The sequence below is a fragment of the Saccopteryx leptura genome, chromosome 2, assembly GCF_036850995.1.
Source record: "Saccopteryx leptura isolate mSacLep1 chromosome 2, mSacLep1_pri_phased_curated, whole genome shotgun sequence".
NCBI lineage: Eukaryota > Metazoa > Chordata > Mammalia > Chiroptera > Emballonuridae > Saccopteryx > Saccopteryx leptura.
In genome coordinates, this window is record NC_089504.1 from 237339775 (window position 1) to 237360313 (window position 20539).

Below are 20539 nucleotides of genomic sequence, written 5' to 3' on the forward strand. Positions count from 1 at the left end.
GATGCCGGCGCCCAGAGGTTCCATGAGTGATTTGGAGAGCGGCAGCAACAGCAGCAGCGATGCGGAGGAGCTGGCGCGGTGCCGTGAGGCGGCAATGCCGGCCTGGGGTTTGGAGCTGCGCCCGAAAGAATCGAAGAAGAAAACGGCCGGTAGGGGACTGTGTTCGAGCAGTCTGGTCGAAGGGCATAGGATCTTCCCCTGGGGTCTGCGAGGATGGATGGTGATGAAGGTGTCACCGGGACTCGCGTTCTTTTTTTCCAAGAGAGCTCCAGGGACTGAATAGGGTTCAGAATCAAAGCACAGGCTGGTGCAGCAGCGTGGGTTGTTTCATTATCCCCGTCAGGGAAACTGAGGTACTGTATTTGAATGTCTCTTGACTCAGCTTAAGTTGGCCCATCGTCACTGCAGCACACTGGGCAGCCGGCCAGCTCTCCGAAATGATGCTACAGCCACCTCTCTGGATTCTCACATTAAGCCTTTCCCCGCTTGCAACACATTTTCACACCCCGGGTCTGCCAGTGAGCTGTGTCCAACACATAAGTCTCACCGTGACTCCCTAGTGCCCCGGGAATAAGTCCAAACTCCTCATCATACGGGTACTTAATCATAATCCAGAATATGAATATGGAATGGGAAAGATATTTCATCTGTACTTTCATTAACCTCTCTTTGAAATTTAGCATCTCTTCCCCTTCTTCATGTGAGCAACAAGCTACGAGTAACTTTGATGGTACCTGTTACTTTCACCTATCAAAAGTCACAGATTTTGGCCCTGGCGGGTTGGCTCAGCAGTAGAGCGTCGGCCTGGCATGCGGGGGACCTGGGTTCGATTCCGGCCAGGGCACATAGGAGAAGTGCCCATTTGCTTCTCCACCTCCCCCTCCTTCCTCTCTGTCTCTCTCTTCCCCTCCCGCAGCCAAGGCTCCATTGGAGCAAAGATGGCCCCGGGCGCTGGTGATGGCTCCTTGGCCTCTGCCCCAGGCGCTAGAGTGGCTCTGGTCCCGGCAGAGCGACGCCCCTGGTGGGCGTGCCGGGTGGATCCCGGTCGGGCGCATGCGGGAGTCTGTCTGACTGTCTCTCCCCGTTTCCAGCTTCAGAAAAATACAAAAAAACCCCCAAAAACTAAAAGTCACAGATTTTCATATCCCATTACAGCAGTGGTAGTCAACCTGGTCCCTACCACCCACTAGTGGGCATTTCAGCTTTCATGGTGAGCAGTAGCGGAGCAACCAAAGTATAAATAAAAAGATAGATTTAACTATAGTAAGTTGTTTTATAAAGATTTATTTTGCCAAACTTAGCAAAAATCCGACATAAAGTACTTGGTAAGAACTATTATTATATGCTTTAACTTGCTGTAACTCTGCTTTGTAAATTTTATGAAGTCAAGTTACTTCCCTACTTTATAAATCACCATGACTGTGGAAACGGTGGGCGGTTAGAAAATTTTACTACTAACAGAGATACAAAAGTGGGCGGTAAGTATAAAAAGGTTGACTACCCCTGCATTACAGTTTTTGCAGATACAGGAAGGACATTTTATTCACAATAAAATGTGGAGAAAATTACTTACACTCATTCCTACTTTAAAATTACAATGACTTTTAGACACTGCTAGGTACGTAGTAGGCGCTCAGTAAATGCTGGAATCAAATTACACTTAGCCTGACTTTGTGGTTGCACAGGACATAAAACATTGACCTGGAGTGCTGAGATTTCTAGTTCAAAACCCTGGGCTTGCCTAATTAAGGCGCATAGGAGAAGCAACTACTGGGAGTTGATGCTTCCCGCTCCTCCCCCTTCTCTCTCTCTCTAAAAAATAAATAAATAAGAACTTACTCGTAGACCTGCCTGTTCATCATGGTGGTTAAGAGAGAGGCTCTGGAGCTAGTTGACTATGTCCTCATCCCAACTCATTTATTAACTGTCATTTATTAACTCTTTGACTCTGGCTAAGTTATTTTATAGTTTCCTCTTCTGCAAATGGAGATAATGGTGACCTCTCAAATGGGGTTGTTGGGAAGATTCAATGAGTTATACATATCAATCACTTAAAATTATACCTGATACACAGCAATATTGTTATTGTCATTTCCTCTATAAATGTCTCAGTTTTCGTTATTTCCACAGATGCTGCAAATAATCAGTTGCCAACTGCCCAGCCAAGCCTCAGGTACAGTGCACTTGGGACTCAAGTTTCGTATCCACTCAGCAAATGTTGGTCCCCTACTGTGTGTCAATGTGAAGTGAAACCATGGGATACCAGGGTGAATAAGGCACATGTTGTCCCTGCCCTTATCTGGGTAGCTTCTGAGCTGGCAGGAAGTGAGGACTCTGTGTGTGTGTGTTGTAGGCATAAGGTGGATGAGCATGAACAAGATGGCAACGAGCTTCAGACCACACCTGAATTCCGAGCCCACGTAGCCAAGAAGCTGGGAGCCCTGCTGGACAGGTAACCAAAAGCATACATTCTCTTCTCCTGCCCTCATTAATAGGAATAGTAATGGCTTGTAGTGGCTGAGAGCTCACAGTGTGCAACTAGGTGCTGTGGAAAGTATGTGGCATACGTCACTTCATTGCATTCATAAGCACCTGACCACATAGGTCCTATCATTTTCTAGATGAGTAGACAGAGGCTCTTTGTGAGAATAAACATTTGCTTGAAGTCACAGGAGGTAAGGAGCAGAGCTAGGACTCAAACCCAGGTATGTGACTCCAAACACCTTGCTCTTCGGCACTGCATTGTTCTGCCCTGAGATGAGAAAGGAACCTGAGAAGCAAGAACTCATTCATAAAAGGTCAAGGGACAGACAGAATTACCACTCGGGTGCTTTCCATATGTCAGGCACTAGGCCAGTTCTCCCTTACATTGGAGAATACAATTTGTAAAGATCTAGGTCAGCATTTTTAAAATAGGCGACAAGGAATACTAGTCCAAAGTGTGACTAGAACAAAAGGGTCTTAACAACAAAGAAGTTGAGAAACACTGCAGTCTGCAGACCCTCACATGCCCTTGAAGATTGTGATTCATAATTACTTAATCAAGGCTCTTAGAATTTTTGCAGTAGAGAGATCTGTGTAACTTTTTTCAGTGCAGGAGTTTCTAGACTCACTTGGCTGCTGCCTTTCTTTATGGAGGACTGATAGTGTAACATGAGACTCCTTTCGGGATACAATGGTCTAGATCAGGGGTCTCAAACTCAACTCAGCATGTGGGCTGCAGAGCAAGATCACAGCCGTTTGGCGGGCGCACTAGGTCTACAAAAGGCAACTGTTACGCAACACTTTTCTCACTGCAGTTGAAAACAAAAAAAAAATCAGTACAACAAGCACAATCGTACATGCAGTTTACTCAGTGTCACAAAATGACCAGAAACTGTAGTTCGCATCACAACGCTGTTAACTAAGCTAATATCTAGCTAGGATGCTAGAGAAATGAAAAATACAAGTAGGCCCCTAGGCTTACTTAATTTTATCCAAAATATTTTGAACTTCGTGGGTTAGTCTGCGGGCCGCACAAAATTGTTCGGCGGGCCGCATGCAGCCCGCGGGCCGCGAGTTTGAGACCCCTGGTCTAGATCCAGTCCTGATTGGCTGAACAGGTTTAGAAAAGGAGGTGAGGATGTTCAAGCCAGAGTTCTTCACTTTGAAGCAGATACCAGAAAGGACAAGTGAGCCCTTCCACAGTGTAAACCATCTGCTTTTCTGAGACAGAATGTTGGACCACACCTCAGCAGCCTGGAACAACATGACATAGTGCCAGTTCCCCAGTTTGCGAGTGTGGGAGATGTTTAGGATAGTCAGTTGACACTTCAAGCTGTGGGCACAGTTTTTCTTTCTGACTCTTCAGCTTCGGGGTAAACGGCCCACTTAGCACTACAGGGATCCACACCAGACATCTCCCCAGGTGGAACTCCAGCAGGATGCTGGTCAGTCGTGATCAGGATATTCTCTGCATTGTTTCTGTATTTCTTTCCATAGCGACTTAGTGATACTCCAGTTGGCCCCTTGCATGAGATCAGGGTTATTCAGCCTTGGCACTATTAACGTTTTGGACTGGATGATTCTTGGTTGTGGGGGCTATCCTGTGCATTGGAGGGTGGTTTACAGTATCCCTGGCCTCTACCCACTAGATCCTAGTAGCACTTTCCTCAACAGTAATGACAACCAAAAATGTCTACAGACATTGCCAAATGCACCCAAGGGGCCAGTGTTGAACCATTTGTTAGATGCAGGGTCAGAGTCAGGCACCGGGCGGCATCCTCTCTAGTCCCTCTTCCCTGTCTGATCTCCTGTCTGGGACTTCATGGGATGCCTTTGGCACATGTGGAAGGCAGTTAGGAGAAAGTGCCCAGCATGTTGCTGTGTCTGCTGTGAGGACCGTGTTGAGAGCATTGTTCTCCATATTCTGAGGTGACTTCCCTGTCAGCATTCACCAGAGACATGCTTCCTGGGCTCAGCAGTTCTTCCTGCTCTGTCCTTCTGGAGAGAGGGCTTATTTTTGTTAGAGGTCCTATGAAACTAACTTCATATTATGATGATATTAATCATCATCATAGCTACCATTTACTGCGGGGGTCCCCAAACTTTTTACACAGAGGGCCAGTTCACTGTCCCTCAGACCGTTGGAGGGCCGCCACATACAGTGCTCCTCTCACTGACCACCAATGGAAGAGGTGGCCCTTCTGGAAGTGCGGTGGGGGGCTGGATAAATGGCCTCAGGGGGCTGCATGCAGCCCACGGGCTGTAGTTTGGGGACGCCTGATTTACTGAGTACCTCTTTGTGGCCAGGCTCTGTGCTAGATGCTTGATGTCCACTATCTCGTTTAATCCAGTGACAACCCTAGGAGGTAGGGACTCCCCGTGTGCAGATGGGTAACAGAGGCTTACAGAGATGAAGTCATTTGCCAAAGGGAACACAGCTAGCAAGTGACAAAGACAGGATTCTAAACCCAAGTCTCTGAAATCTGAATAAGGCCAATGGATTGTATCAATATCAGTTTCCTGGGTGTGATATTGAACTGCAGTTATGGTAACTGAGTTACCGTAGGGACAGACTGGGTAGAGTATATGGAATCTCTCTGTATTACTTCCTGGAACTGCATATCAATCTAGTTATCTCAAATTTTTTAAAAAATTAAAAATTGAAAAAAAAAAGGAACAAAACACAACCCAGGTCTCCCCTACTCTATAAGCTGACCTCTGAACCATTTCTCTAGACTGGTCAGATCTCTCTTTTTATGCTTGCTGCCAGGAAGCTCAGAGTAAGATATGTGCCCACTCTCTAGCAAGTGTATAGGATTTCTCACCATACTTTCAGCTCTTTCTGTCCTTCTTGTGTTTATTTTCTCTTTGACCTATTTGAAAATTGCATTCCTTTTGTTGTACTATGAGTATCTCAAAAATCCTCAACATTTCCTGGGATAAAGTGGGGTTTATTTTTTATTTTTTTTACAGGGACAGAGAGAGAGTCAGAGAGAGGGATAGATAGGGACAGACAGATAGGAATGGAGAGAGATGAGAAGCATCAATCATCAGTTTTTCGTTGTGACACCTTAGTTGTTCATTGATTGCTTTCTCATATGTGCCTTGACTGCGGGCCTTCAGCAGACCAAGTAACCCCTTGCTCGAGCCAGCAACCTTGGGTCCAAGCTAGTGAGCTTTTTTTTTTTCCTTTTCTTTTTTGCTCAAACCAGATGAGCCCACGCTCAAGCTGGCGACCTCAGGGTCTCGAACCTGGGTCCTTCCGCATCCCAGTCCGACGCTCTATCCACTGAACCACCGCCTGGTCAGGCTAAAATAGGGTTTAAACAAATGAAGCACTGCAGTTTGAGCGGGCAGGGGCTGTTCAGCAGGTTATGGCTTTGGGTGTTAGCATTCTTATCAGGCCAGTTGCTATTGGCTTTTGCATTTAAGATGATATGCCCCATTCCTTCCACTTAAAAAAATTGTTTTAATTAAAATTTTTTTTTGTTGTTGTTGGTGCCCAAAATCTTACCTAAATCAACCATCTCCTCTTCCTTCAGTTCCATTACCATCTCAGAAGTTGTGAAGGAGCCAACAAAGGCTGAGGTACAGGACGTCACCCCAGAGGATGATGGTGAGTACAAATATTGATCAACTTACCACCTATGCAACTTACGACCACAATCGCTAGCCATGACTGCTCCGCGTCTGGCAGCACAAGCATTGCCCAGCTGGGCGTACGACAGTGCGGACCAGCTTCCGGCAGCACTACCATCTCCACGTGCTCCATTTCAACTGTTATCCCAGACTCAGTACAGCAATTTATGTTTTGTGTCTTGGATATTTTTCATCAAACCCCTCCCAAGGTGTCTACCAAGAGGAAATTGTCTTTGCAAATATTAAACCAGTTGTACTGGTAATGCAGTGTTTTACTTAAACCTGACGAATGTAAAAATAAACAAAATGGTATAGAGATGATACAAATGGCATAAAATGAACAAAGAAAATTATAGTATATATCACAATAATGAAAGAAAATTATTATAAGATATGACTTAAAGATTTTTATAACATCATTTCACAGTACTGCACATATAGCCTACTCAACTTAACGACCAAATCGTGTTACGACTGGTCTGTTGGAACCAATCGTGGTCGTAAGTTGAGCACTAGCTGTAGTTATCTGCTAATATCAGCTATCAGTTAGGAGTTACCTACTGTGTGTCTGGAGCGTGGTTTTGATACATTATCTTCTTCCATCTATGCAGCCCGCTCTGGGGCAGGTACCATGTGATGCCCCCACTTACAGGGAGGACTATAGGGAAGCTGAGGCTCTGAGGAAGGAAGGCACTTACCTGAGGTGACCCCTTTTGTCTGACCCTGAGCAGGAGTTCCTTACCACCACATTGCTTTGCTCCCCCGTCTGAGTTTCTGTTTCGGGCCAAACTCATTTGCTGCTTAGGAGGCTGCCTTAAGCAGGAGGCTTGACTGCTGACTTCCAAAAGGCGCTGAGGGGTTGCTGACCTGACTTGGCAGCTGGCGTCCCTCGGCACCGTCCTCTGGCTCCAGCTGTCACCAAGCACGCTCCTCATCCCGTGAGACCTCACCCCATGGTTAGACCAGAGCAACTCCTGGGTCTTTGCCTCTGGATTGGCAGCTCTTTTAGGGCAGAGGCAGGGCAGCCTTGGCACCTGGAGAGCTGACTCTGCCCCTGTGGGTTTTAGGCTTCCGCCTTTTCTTCACCTCCGTCCCTGAAGGCCCCAAGAGGGAAGCTTCTCCCCAGCCCCGCCGGAAGCGACTGCCATCCAGCTCCAGGTGAGATCGCACACCCTCTCCTTGGGTTCCCTTGGGTTTGCCCATTTTCTGTGTTGGTCAGTGTCCCAGAATAGCCAAGCTGACTCCAGTGAGGTCCAGGCTAACAAGGAGCCCTGTCAGGTCATAGTACCCACCCACGGAGGGGGAAGAAGCTCAACTGGGGATTGGCTTTGGAGGTTTACTGCCTTTTGCGCTCCCATGTTTTACCCGGTGCCTCACTCCTTGGGCATCCTGTGAGGCCTGGGCTTCATGAAGATCCCCATTTTTATAGATGAAGATGCTGAGGGGCAGAGAGGTCACTTAATGAGGTCTCATAGCTGGGAAGCAGAGAAGCCAGTGTTGGAACCCAGGTCTGCCTCACTCCTGAGCCTGAGCTCTCTACCAGCCTCCCACGCGGCCTCTCTCGAGTGGCCGCTTTGTGGTTCGGTCTCAACTCCAGCTGAGCCACACTGCCCTCCCCTTGCAGCAGTGAGGACAGCGGTGAGGAGTGGCAGCGGTGCCGGGAGGCAGCTGTGTCCGCCACTGACATCCTCCAGGAGTCAGCCATCCATGGCCCTGTCAAGGTGGACAAAGAGGCGAAGAAGAAGAAAAGGAAGTTGAAAAATAAAGCCAAGAAGGAGGCCAGCACGGACTTGACCACAGCCACCACCACAAGCAAGGCCACAGTCGGGAAGCAGGAGAAGGAGTCAGCCGAGCTCAACGGAGACCACGTGTCACTTGGGACCAAAAAGAAGAAAAGGAAGAAAAAGGCAAAGAAGGCCAGTGAGGCTTCCTCGTTCCCACCATCAGAGAGAGCAGCAGCCGTGCCTGCAAACTGACCCCAGGCGTGGGCACGGGGCCGACTAGTCCTGATGATGAGGCGCCCACCTGGAAGAGGCCTTTCTAAGCCCTGCCTCCCTCTCCAAGTTCAAGGATTTGTCTGGCAAGACCAGACGCCGCCCAGGATCGGGGCTTGCCCAAGAGTCGGGGCAAAGCCATGGTTCTAGAGTGAGAAGCCTGAGCAAGACCTGCCCTCCTGTGCTCCCACAGGCGGCTGGGGCAGACCTGTGGACTAGAACATTCTGTGGTCTCGGGAAGAAGGAGCTTCCCGTTATTTGAGACTGATGGCCAAGTGGTGAAGTTTCCATCTCCCCAGTACTGCCTGAGGAGAGCGAGTAAAGGGAGACCCTCCTTCCCCCCACCCCCACCTACTCAGCCTGGTGTGGGAGACAGTCTTCATAAGAAAATGAAGGAAGGGGTCGCCGAGGTGCCAAGGCCCAAAGATTATGAACTTCTCCCTCTATGCTGCATAGATTGATCTAACATTGTCTGAAAAAGAGATCCCCCCTCCCTGTTTTCCAGAATTTTCTTTCTCCATATTTATGAACATACCACATGTGATCATGTCCCAACCAGATTATTGAAAATAAGTTTTCAGACCCAACATGAAACAGTGATTGGGTACTGCCTCCTGGTCAGTGCTGAATCTTGAGGAGACCTTTTAAGTAAGCATCACACAGGAGGGCCCTCCTGCCTACACCCCAAGATAGGTTCCTACACCTCAGCTTTAAGACTTTAGGAATTGACACAGCACTTATGGACTGGGTTTCGTGCACCAGGGCAAGAAGGAGCAGAAGCTCAAAATGAAGATAACTTTCTGGCTTCAGCACCTTGCCTCGGAGATTCGGTGAGAGTCTGTGTGCGCCGGACGCTCCCTCCTCAGGCCCCTGGCCCACCGTGCCTCCCTCTGCTGGCCCAACCCCATCTGGGCAATATGTGGATGACAAGAAGTTTCCGACACATTCCTCGTTTACTTTACTAAAAGTTAAATAATGTACAGGTTTGCCCTTAGCTGGCTGCAAGCTGCAGGGGTGCAGCCTTCCTCAGTCCTGAGATGGAGGTGGTCTACGCGGGCCAGGTTACCTGCAGCAACCTCAGGGAGATGAGGTCACAGGAGCTCCGGACTCACACAGCTGTCTTATCCCTCTGGTGGCACTCGGGCGCAGGCCTCTCAGGGGGCTGCATCTGCCTGGATCTCTCATCCCTCAGCCATGCAGGCCCCTAGGCTTCCTGGCACGAGTCTTGTCCACACAGGTGGCTCCTCTCTCCTGATCTTGCATCTCTGCTCCCTTTGGGCACCTCCGTTCTGCTAGCTGCTCAGACCTTGCTGCCCTTTGAGCTCAGCAGCGTCTCCCCCCGCCCAGGGAGGGTCTGCAGGGCCAGAGAGGCCAGAGGAGTTGCTGCCCCAGGACTTAGCACCAGGCATAGAATCACAAGGTTCCCAGGAGCAAGGACAGTGTCCTATTCTTGAGGGGGGCTTTTCCATAGAGGCACCATGCCCACCTGGCAGCAGAAGACATGATGCTCCGGAATGAATGTCCCAGAAAACTGGAGGTCACAGGGTCCAGGGAGGGTGATGGCTCAGGACAAGGGAAGCCAGAGAGCCCTGATGCCATCACCATTAGCTTAAGCTCCCTGAGGACTTGGGCATTTGTGCCCCAGGCCCCCACAAATAGTAGCCCCTCAGGGAATGCGTATTTGAGGTGGGTACAAATGGGCATGTGGGTCAGTAGCAGGAAGGAGGACAGGATGGAGTGGCCTGCACAGGGCGTAGGTGACAGCATGGGGCTACATTGTTCTAGGGCCTCTCTTGGAGTTCAGTGAGTCAGCTGCACAGGCTTGTGTCCTGAGAAGAGTGGCTAGGGCTAGGGCTCTCCACAGGCCCCGGCTGGGGTACCGGACCAAAGCCTATTGCCTTCTGTTCTGAGTGACAAGATTTGCCCGGAGCACTAGGGATAGTCTTTCCCATGTCCTTCCAGGAACAGGCTCTGCTTCCCAGCTCTCCACAGTTCCCCCTTGTGCGCCGAAGCAGCCCTCCTTGGGTTGGGGCACCTCAGCACACCCCCTCTCCGATTCTGGCAGAGCTGGCTGGGGACCAAGGCACAGCTTTCCAGGGAAAGGCAGAGCTCCGTGGTAGCAAAGGTTTTGCAGGCTCAGATGTTCTGGTCCCCACCCCAAGCAGGCTGTGTAGACTTCAGGTGCCAGCCCCTGGGAGGCGGTTGCTGTAGTTACTGGGAAGATGAGGCCATCTGCGTGGAGATGAAGGTCTCGATGACGCTGTGGTTGGATGGCAGCAGGTGGCTGTGGCCATTGGTGGATTCGGAGCTCTGGTACAACACCAGGCTGCTGGAGGACACTACAGAGGCAAATGAAGCTGCTGGCTGCCCACCAAGCCTGTCCTGACCCCTCCCACTCATCCCCGGAGGCACTTGGGACAGGGGAGGTAGGACTTCTTCATAGCCCCTAGCCAAGCTCTGGGGACACCCAGGGAGTGGCGTCCTCAGGACATTTTAGTGGAAATGTTAGAGAAACCTTGGTGACATGGTGAGGTGGTTAGTTTTTGGCATCAGTACTTGGGTACTTGGCTAGGCTGTATTACCCAATCCTCAGACCAAATGCTAATCAGAGTGGTGCTGTGAAGGTATTTTGTAAATGTGGTTAACACCTACAGTCACTTGACTTAAATTAAAGATGTCTCTCAGTAGTGTGGGTGGGCCTCACCCAATCAGTTGAAGGCCTTAAGAGCAAAAGCTGATATTGCCCAGAGAAGGATTTCTGCCTCAAGACTGCAGTGCCAGCTCCTGCTGGCCTTCCCCCCTGCTGACCTGACTACAGCTTTCCTTGGTGCCAGCCCCACGATCACATGAGCCGATTCCTTGAAGATGTATGTGTTCCTATTGGTTCTGTGTCTTGGGAGAAGCCTGACCGATGCCAGTGGTTGAGAGAGAATGGGCTCTGGCTCCCCCCGTCCCCCCACCTCTTCAAAGACCCCCAGGCATGTTACCTTTACCTTTCTCTGTCCTAAGCTCCCAGGGCACTTCTTTTGCCTCTGTAACTTGTTTCCTATGCTCATTTCTTCTACTGCTCACTGTTTCTACCTGTGACTCTAAATAAACTCTTTTATTTAAAAAAGAGAGCAACAGTGGGCTTTGAGTTTGACCTGGGTTTGAGTCCTGGCTCTGCCACCTCGTAGCTGTGAGAGGCAAGGCCACGTCCGTCACCTCTTCGAGTGTCTGCTTTCTCTGTAAAATGAGGATGACATGCGCCTCATGGGTAAAGCAGGCTGCCTGGACCACGAGCCCTCAGTAACTGTCACTGCAGCCACCAGAGCTGGGCGGAGGGCACGAGGCTCACAGAGAGGTAACAAAATGTGCCCAAAGTTGCATACTTAACAGGTAGCTGCCCCAGGCCTCCTAGCCCAACGGCCTGCCTTCACGGTAACCTTGTAGGTTGCAGACTTGGCTCATAGGGGAATGGAAATGGATGGGTCAAGTCAGATGTGGTGGCCAGAAGAGCCCACACTCTGTTGCTATGTGGAAACATGAGTCCTTCCAATTTTCCAAGAGATGCCAGAAATCTGGATTTCTTGCTGAAAGCTCCTGTTTTGTTTTGTTTTGTTTTGTTTTTAAATGATGGCAACGATTCAAAGAAATGCTAAATCTGAACCAAACCAGCACATCCCTGAGCCACTTCCAGCCACAGCCGGCCCTGTTATTCTTCCTCCCATGGCTTTGTCTCTTTCCTCAACTAAGTCAATGAGAAATATGTTTCTGGAAGATGTACCCATTTTTCTGTGGTTTACACTCCTCTTGGCTCACTTAAGGGCAGCACAGGGTGCCCTCCAAAAACCTGCCTCCTGCCCCATCTGCTATACACGCAGCAAAGGAGGGGCAGGAAAGGCCCTCACCTGTGGGGCTGGCGCTGAGCCTGTGGGAAGGCTGCAGGTGCTGGATGCCGGCAGGGTCCTGGCTGGGGATGTGGATGGTGGTGGCCTGAGAGGCTGGCGTGTGAAGCCCAGACTCGCTGGAGGCCTCGGTGTCTGAGGCAAAGACCTGGGGGACAGAGCCGCCTCCTGAGCCCCAGGGTGCTCTCTGAGGAGGGCCCGAGGATGGGGCGGGGCAGCACTGGCCTTACCTGCTTGGTGGGTGTGAGGCTGGCCAGGGCACTCAGGTTGGTGGTGTCGGTGATGAGCATGGTCTGCGGGAGCAGGCCCGTGTGGGTGTACTGGGCCACCTCGGGCTTGTGGCTGTAAAGGGCTGGCCAGGAAGGAGAAGACAGGAGAGGGTACAGGTGTGGCACCCTGGGCTGAGCTGGAGCCCCTCCCAGGAGGGCCTCAGGGCTGGGCGCTCTGGGGGAAGTCAGGTGAGAGGCCTGAGAAATGGCCTGATGGGGCAGTGGTTGGGGACTCAGGGCTGAGTTCCAAAATGGAGCTCCAGACAAAGGGTGTGGACCCTCTCCCCAACTCCCGGGGCTGGCTCAGCCTGGCTTGGTGGGAACAGAAGGCACGGGTGCTCTTACACTGAACACAGGCCTCAGAGGGGAAGGCTGGTGCCCCCATGAGGGCATGAGTAGGGCAGAGAGCAGCGTGTCTCCAGCCCCCAGGGGCCTCTTCAAAAGGTAACCCAAAGTTTCACCTGTAGCTACCCCACACAAAAACAGACACTAGTAGGAAAACACATCTTCTCACATTGAGAGTTGTGCTTTAAACCCTGATGAACACCCAAATGTGTATCAACTCACACTTGTACACGTGGCCTCACACATTCACACATGGAAGCACATTCTGGCCAGATACCCATCCAAGCGCCCTCAGAGCCCCCTCTGTCACAGGCACACTTGTTTCAGACACAAACGGAGATCACAGTATCTGCTAGATCAGCCCCTTCCCCTGTGCTCACCATGGGGGCTCTGCAGCTGGGCCATGGTGGCCATGAATGGGTTCTGGGCCATGTGGCTCTGCACAGGGGGCATGAGTGGCTGCTGGTAGGAAGGATGCAGCGGCTGGGAGAACTGGACAGGCTGCAGCGTGGTCAGGCTGCTGCCCATGCTGTTGATGACCGGCACACTCTGTGCCTGCGTGGAGGCCAGACCTGGGGCAGGAGGGGCAGGAGTCAGCCAGGCCAACCACCTCCACTGCCTCCCCAGGTCCCCTGGGACACCAGACCTCCCTCCCAGACCTCCCAGAGCCAGTGGGTGGGGGAGGAGGTAAAGAAGACAGGAAATACCTTTGCACTAAGACCTGTCTCTAACTCAGGTGGCTTTGGCAAGTCACTCCCTTTCTCTGAGCCTCTGGCTCATTCTTATATGGACAGGAGGTGGATCTAAGTTCCCTGGAGCCCTGGGTTCCACAGCAGTGCAAAGGCCCTGGACTTAATTCTGTTTTCCTCTCCCAGAAGCTGCCTGTCTTATATACAAGGTGGGGCAAAAGTAGGCTTACAGTTATTCCTATGGGAAATAATACAAGAATATGGCCCTGGTCAGGTAGCTCAGTTGGTGAGAGCATTGTCCTGACATGCTGAGGTTGTGGGTTTGATCCCCAGTCAGAGCATATACAAGAATCTACCAATGCCTGACTGGGCGGTGGCGCAGTGGATAGAGTGTCGGACTGGGATGCGGAAGACCCAGGTTCAATATCCTGAGGTCGCCAGCTTGAGCGAGGGCTCATCTGGTTTGAGCAAAAGCTCACCAGCTTAAGCCCAAGGTCGCTGGCTCAAGCGAGGGGTTACTCGGTCTGCTGAAGGCCCGCAGTCAAGGCACATATGAGAAAGCAATCAAGGTGTTGCAACGTGCAATGAAAAACTAATGATTGATCTTCTCATCTTTCCATTCTTGTCTGTCTGTCCCTGTCTATCCCTCTCTCTGACTCTCTCTCTGTCTCTGGGGAAAAAAAAGAATCTACCAATGATGGCATGAATAAGTGGAACAACAAATCAGTGTTTTTCTCTCTCTCTCTCTCTCTCTGTCCTATCAGTCTCCCTCTCTGTCTATTTTAAATAAAGGAGAGGAGAGGGGAGGGGAGGGGAGGGAAAGGGAAAGGGAAAGGGGAAGGGAAAGAGAAGAAGAAACCGTGTTTCATATTCATAGGAAAATAATACAAGAGTAAACTCTGGACCCTAGCTGGGTTCCTCAGTGGATAGTGCCGACCCAGTGTGCCAGAAGTCATGGATTTGACCCCCGGTCAGGGCATGTACTAGAAGCAGTCAATGAGTGCACAACTGGATGGAGGTAGGAGAGATGAGTTGATGCTTCTCTCTCTCTCTCTCTCTCTCTCTCTCTCTCTCTCTTTCTCCCCCCTTCTCAAATCCATGGGAAGGAAAAAATAAATAAACTATGTTTTGTATACTCACAACTGTAAACCTACTTTTGCCCCAACCTGTATTGAGCTGCATAATAGTTCCTGTAAATAAAGTCTTCTGAGCATTAAAATAGAAACCCTAGAAAATGTTTATACCACTTCTGCTGCTGTTTTTCCCACAGACTTTTTCTCTCCTGAGGTACCATATAATGTATGGATTCTGTTTGCTGTCTGCCACCCCCCCACCCGCCCCCACTGAGTCGTTGAGATGTTGGTCTGTTCGGTTTACCTGTGTATCTCTGATACAGCACATAGCCTGGTACAGTCGGCAGTCAGTCAATACTTGAGTGAATGACTGAATAAGTCCCAGAGGCTCTGTAGCTCTTGGGGTATGTGGGAGCCACCTGAGCCCCCCCCCATGCCCTCCATCCCACCAGCTTACCAATGACCAGGGTGGAGGCGCCTGTGTTGGTGAATGTAGAGCCCAGGGAGGTGGGCTCACCAGCCCCAATGGCCATGACCCCAGGAAGGGAGGCCATGATGAGGTTCTGGGGCTGCTGGTTGAGGCCTGGGGATGTCTGCTCCAAGCTGTGCAGCGCTGTCAGGGTGCTGACAGGGGGTAGGGGACCCCCAGCTGCCGAGACCTTGAAGGGGAAGCCAAGCTAAGTGAGGGTGGGGCCACCCACTGCCTCCCTGGGGACCATGTCTCCCAACCAAAGGAAGATGGGGTTGGAAGGGCCTTCCCTACCTGGGGAGAACACTCACCAGCTTGGCTTCAGTGCTCAGCAGGCTGTGACTGGGCTCTAGGCCTGTGGGGGACACTTGGTGCAAAGGTGCAGATACTGTCACCAAGGAACTGCCACTGCTTGAGGGCGCTTCCACCCCCTCACTTGTTGCAGACTGTCCATAGCGCACACCTGGAGGGGGAGCAGTGTCCAGCCTCAGCACCCCACTTTCCTGCCCTGCAGGGTCCTCCTCACTCCTCGCTGTGTTGGTTTGCTAGGCCACTTGCCCCATCTTTAAGCAACCAGCAAACTCTGTCCAGCTCCCACCAGGCCCTGCGCTGGCTGCCCCCAACTCCTGAACACAAAGGCTGCATTTTATCAGCTCCATGCCTGCCCCCGTGCCTACTGCTATAGCTGCCATGCTGTAGGTGCTCAATAAAAGACAACTGAACCAAACTGAACTGGTGCTAATAAACTGCAGCAAATGGAGTTGACTAGAAAGCACTGGAATTCGTTGAAGGAAACCAAATCTAGTTGAATAGAACCTGAAATCAGTCGAGCTTGAGTTGAATTGAATCAAATTGAATTGGATTGCATTGAACTGGGCCGTACAAAATTAACTGAACTTCCTTGAATTATATTTTTAGTTAAATGGCGCGATTGGGAAATGGACTGGATGAACTACTGAATTTAAATGCACAAATTGGATTATAATGGAGTGAACAGAATAGAACTGACTTGAATTGAACCAAAAATGAATTGAGTTGATTTGATCTGAAATAAAATGAATTGAAGTAACCCAAATCAGAGTGATGAGAGTGGAGTGGACACATGTTGTGGTCAGTGGAGGGGAGGGGTGAGGGGTGGATAGAATAGTGTAAATAGAATGGCTGGAACCAAACTGAAGTGCTACGAGGTTTAGGTGGCTTTTGCCACTGGGGCAGTGCTCCCCAACTCTCCCTCTACCCACTGTGCCAATCCTCCTGCCCATGTAGCACTCACCGTGGACCTTGCTGGGGGAGAGGGCAGGTGGGGGCAGGCCGGGGGAGCTGTGTGCGGGCAGTGCAGGGCTCAGGCCCGGCCCCGACGGCGGCCCGCTGTATGTGTCCATGGCCAGTTTGAGCCGAAAGGCTTCTTCTTTGCGCCGATTGGCAAACCAGTTGTAGACACGCACCTCTGTGACAAGGTTGGAGCCCAGTCCCTGTGCCTGTGACGGTGACACCCCTCTCTGGATGCATTCAGCCCTGCAGAAAGAGCCACTTTTGAGCCTCCAGGCCAGATGCGGAAGAACCCAGTCCTGGGGCTCTGGGGGGAGCTCTGAGAAGTAGGGCTCTACCTGAGTGTTTGAGGCTAGCAGACCTGGGCTTCAGTCCCACTTCTGCTGTGTGACCTTGTGTAAGTGACATAGCCTCTCTTAGTGTCTCCGATCATAAAGTGAGCAGAATAACTATCGGATTGTAGTGAGGATGAATGAGATGAGCACCCACACAAGAGTTGCTTGGGTTCGGGGGGATGCTAGAAATGGAACTAGGTTTCAGACACTGAGCAGGATTTGAGACTGGGGAGCCTCCCTCGGGACCCAGAGCCTCTGCTGTTTCCCAGCCTTGCCCTGCCCAGACCAATCCAGCCCTGCTAATTGCCAGCGCTTCTACCTATTGCACTCCTCCACCAAGGCCTCTCGCTCCTCCTTGCTGGGATTCTTCTGCCTCTCGTAGGCTTGGAACAGGATCTGCTGAGATGCCGGGCCCCATTTGAAACGGTTTCTCCGTCCCTTCTTGGTTGGCAGCTCATCTCCCGTGGGCTCCTCAATCAGCCCGCCCTGCCCAGCGTGGGTAAACTCTGTAGGCACAGAGAAGGATGAGCAGAGCCCTGGCCACTCCCACCTTCCCATATCAGTTTGTGCCCGTGCTCCCCATTCTTTCTCATTCCCAGCCCGGGGTGTTGAGCTGGAGGAACTTACTTACAGCTAGAACTTAGAAATCTTCTCACCCAGTGATGACAAATATCACAGCACACTTGGGCCACCACTTTCTTAACCCGTGTCCCAGGCAGACATTGCTGATCAACCCCTGCACACTTTTCCACAGAGCCAAGATATAATCTCACAAGGCTACAGGTAAGCAACAGCATTTGTTTGCATTTGACACACGTGCCATCCCATTTTACAGGTAGGTTTCCGGGAGGCTATTTTTCTAGGGTTGCGCCGTAGAGCAGAAAATCGAATCATATCTTCTGGGTAGATTCAGAGCTGTGTTCAACATTCCACATTGGGAAATCAAGCTTAAAGCGCAGTGTTTGCCAGTAGAGAAGAGACCCAGCAGCCAGCAATTAGCCTATCAGACCATCCCTGAGCAAGCCAACAAGGGTATGGGACAGACAAGTGGCAGGACAGTTTTATGAAAGAGGAAGGGAAGATTCTGAATGACAGATACAGTATAGGCATAAAATATTCAGAAGGATATTTGCAAGACTGGGCGTGCCAATGGCTGTTTTAGGAGAAGGATATCTAATTTTTATTGTAAAATCTTTTCCCCCTCTCTATTTTTTAACTGTGTATTGCCTTTTTAAAACCTGGATAATTAGCCTGACCAGGTGGTGGCGCAGTGGATAGAGCGTCGGACTGGGATGCGGAAGGACCCAGGTTCGAGACCCCGAGGTCGCCAGCTTGAGTGCGGGCTCATCTGGCTTGAGCAAAGAGCTCACCAGCTTGGACCCAAGGTCGCTGGCTCCAGCAGGGGGTTACTCGGTCTGCTGAAGGCCCACGGTCAAGGCACATGTGAGAAAACAATCAATGAACAACTAAGAAGTCGCAACGCGCAACGAGAAACTGATGATTGATGCTTCTCATCTCTCTTCATTCCTGTCTGTCTGTCCCTGTCTATCTCTGCCTCTGTAAATAAATAAATAAATAAATAAATAAATAAATAAATAATTAGCTGGGGTCAGTGCCCCAGCCAAAAAAAAAACAAAAACAAAAAAAAAACCTGGATAATTAATAAAAATATTAGAAATTATTTTATACATAGGCTCAAAAGTGTGAAAGGGTTCCACAATAAAATATACAGATGATGTATTATAGAATTGTACACCTGAAATCTATATAACTTTATTAACCAATGTCATCCCAATAAATTCAGTAAAAAAGAAAAAAAGTGTGAAAATTCACTTGGGATTTGGTGGGGGTATGAGGCCTGAGGAAATCCACCCTCCCCTGAAAGAGCACACACAGACCCTGCCAGGTTTGTGGTGGAGGAGTCCCTGAGCATATACTTCGCCTCTGAGCCTTTACACTTCTGCCCAAAGCACCCTTCCCTACATCTCCATGGGCCAAAATTCGACTCACGCTTTAAAACTTAGCATAAAGGTCATACATACTTCTAGTGTGAACCTTCCAGATGCCCCTGCCTCCTGAGAAAAAATAGAGTACTGTCTCCTCTGCCACCAGTTCAACACTTCGGAATATACTTTATGTAGCACTCTGCATTGGGCCAGGAATAATGTGAGGGGGCTATAAACTACAGCTTTGGCTGTTCTCCCTATCATAATACACATCTCACTGTATCATAATGGTCTTTTCTCCTTCCCTACCACACAGCTCTTGGAAGGCAAGGGCCCAGTTTGTCCATCTTTGGATGCATAGGACCAATCCAACTTTCCTCTCCCAGAGTGCCTTGCGTAAGATAGGTAATAAATGCTGGCTGAGTCCCGCTCACTTCCTGTGAGTCTACCTGTCTGAGTAACGGGGTGGTGACACTTCCAGCCCCCACTGTCACGCCGCAGAGAGTCCCAGGCCTGCCAGGGAAGACAGGGCTGCAATCGGTTGTTACTTACGCTGGGCCACCTCTCGCTGCTTGCGGACATACCAGGTGTACAGGGCGGCTCGCTTCTGCGTCTTCATGGGGGTGCCCTTGTTGAGGTGCTGGGACAGGTGCGACTGGTTGAGGCCGGTGGTATCAACCACCTCCCGCTGCGGGATGTTGTGCTGCTGCAGGTAGGACTTGACCATCTTTGCCACGCGCCATGGGTCCTCCCTGGAAGGAGGGTAAGGACAGGGCACACTCAGCGGGGGTAGGGGGGCCCTGCAGGGAGGCTGGAAGTCCTGGGCACTAGAATCCCTGTTCACCCTGGGGGTGGGGATTGTGGATGAAAGCAGGTGTGGAGCCTGTGGTCTGCACCCTGACTCAGGGACAAGTAGGTATGGGCACACATGCCAGGACAAAGGAACACTGACACTGACACATGAACATGGGTACAGGGACCTGTAGACACACAGATATGGAAGAAATATAGTCAAAGGCCCACCCAGCCCCACACAGACACAGGAACAGATCACAGTTTAGAAATGGTCACATGGACACAGACACATGAACAGACCCCACGGGAAGCAGCACAAGCCCGATGGGGAGGGTCCTCACCTTTGTGTCTCCTTTAAAGACCCCTCATCCTGCCTGGAAATGTTATCTGTGGCTGTGTCTTATCCATTGACAGAGACTATAGATACCTTAAGGGCAGGAATTGTCTGGTTTTCAGCTCCTAAAATAGGCCTGACATACATTTTGCACTTGGCGATGCATGAATGAATGAGTGGATGGATAGATAGGTGAATAGATGGATGTCAGGATGGTAGGGTAGATGGATGGATAGATGGATAAGAGGATGGATGGATGGATGGATGGATGGATGGATGGATGGATGAATGGATGGGTGGATAGATGAATGGATGAATGAGAGAGACTACTGGGAAAAAATTAGATCTGAAAACAAGGAGAGAAATATGATTCTCTCACTTTATAGTCCAGGCCACTGAGACTAAGAGTACTGAGTCTGTCACTTGTATCTCTTGCCCAAGGTCACAGGACCAGCTCAGCAGAGTCCCGTCCCACCTGAAAGGATTCAGTTCTAAGTCAGCCTATCAGGTAAAAATCACTCAGGGTTGAAATGTCCCCTGACAATCTGCACTAAACCCCAGGCAGTGGTCCCGCCGGATGCCCCAGGCACTGGGGCAGGCAGCTGGATTTCAACAGTCTCAGGTGAAGGGGTTATGAGCAGGTGTTTAGAGGACTTGTAAGAAAAATGTGTGGCCCTGGCCGGTTGGCTCAGCGGTAGAGCATCGGCCTGGCGTGCGGGGGACCCGGGTTCGATTCCCGGCCAGGGCACACAGGAGAAGCGCCCATTTGCTTCTCCACCCCTCCGCCGCGCTTTCCTCTCTGTCTCTCTCTTCCCCTCCCGCAGCCAAGGCTCCATTGGAGCAAAGATGGCCCGGGCGCTGGGGATGGCTCTGTGGCCTCTGCCCCAGGCGCTAGAGTGGCTCTGGTCGCAACATGGCGACGCCCAGGATGGGCAGAGCATCGCCCCCTGGTGGGCAGAGCGTCGCCCCATGGTGGACGTGCCGGGTGGATCCCGGTCGGGCGCATGCGGG

At 50.8% G+C, this 20539-nt stretch overlaps 2 protein-coding genes across 3 annotated transcripts in view; one reads left to right on the plus strand and one right to left on the minus strand.

Annotated features, from left to right (window-relative positions):
* C2H12orf43 (chromosome 2 C12orf43 homolog) lies at positions 1-8579 on the plus strand. Of its 2 annotated transcripts, none has more exons than XM_066370737.1 (6): positions 1-149; positions 2131-2173; positions 2354-2452; positions 6027-6100; positions 7191-7281; positions 7748-8579. In XM_066370737.1, exons 1-6 carry the CDS (start codon positions 2-4, stop codon positions 8097-8099), a joined length of 807 nt encoding a protein of 268 aa, XP_066226834.1. In that variant the 5' UTR covers position 1; the 3' UTR covers positions 8100-8579. The 2 variants fall into 2 exon arrangements, with proteins under 2 accessions (XP_066226834.1, XP_066226836.1); XM_066370739.1 differs by having other exon boundaries at positions 7751-8579.
* The window catches only part of HNF1A (HNF1 homeobox A), a 20553-nt gene continuing 8151 nt past the window's right edge, over positions 8138-20539 (minus strand). The window contains exons 2-10 of the mRNA XM_066370735.1: positions 18952-19151; positions 16773-16959; positions 16123-16364; positions 15161-15312; positions 14838-15039; positions 12999-13190; positions 12235-12356; positions 12008-12152; positions 8138-10456 (exon numbers count right to left, since the gene is read on the minus strand). Of these exons, the coding sequence (XP_066226832.1) occupies positions 10329-10456; positions 12008-12152; positions 12235-12356; positions 12999-13190; positions 14838-15039; positions 15161-15312; positions 16123-16364; positions 16773-16959; positions 18952-19151 (1570 nt within the window). The 3' untranslated portion in view covers positions 8138-10328. The remainder of the gene's footprint in view (positions 10457-12007; positions 12153-12234; positions 12357-12998; positions 13191-14837; positions 15040-15160; positions 15313-16122; positions 16365-16772; positions 16960-18951; positions 19152-20539) is intronic.

What these genes read in the sequence shown, in the direction of transcription:
- C2H12orf43 (XM_066370737.1), top strand. Translation starts at nt 2, where the DNA reads ATGCCGGCGCCCAGAGGTTCCATGAGTGATTTGGAGAGCGGCAGCAAC. An exon ending in CGTCACCCCAGAGGATGATG is followed by an intron (nt 6,101 to 7,190) that starts GTGAGTACAAAT and finishes TGTGGGTTTTAG; the next exon opens with GCTTCCGCCTTTTCTTCACC. An exon ending in CGACTGCCATCCAGCTCCAG is followed by an intron (nt 7,282 to 7,747) that starts GTGAGATCGCAC and finishes CTCCCCTTGCAG; the next exon opens with CAGTGAGGACAGCGGTGAGG.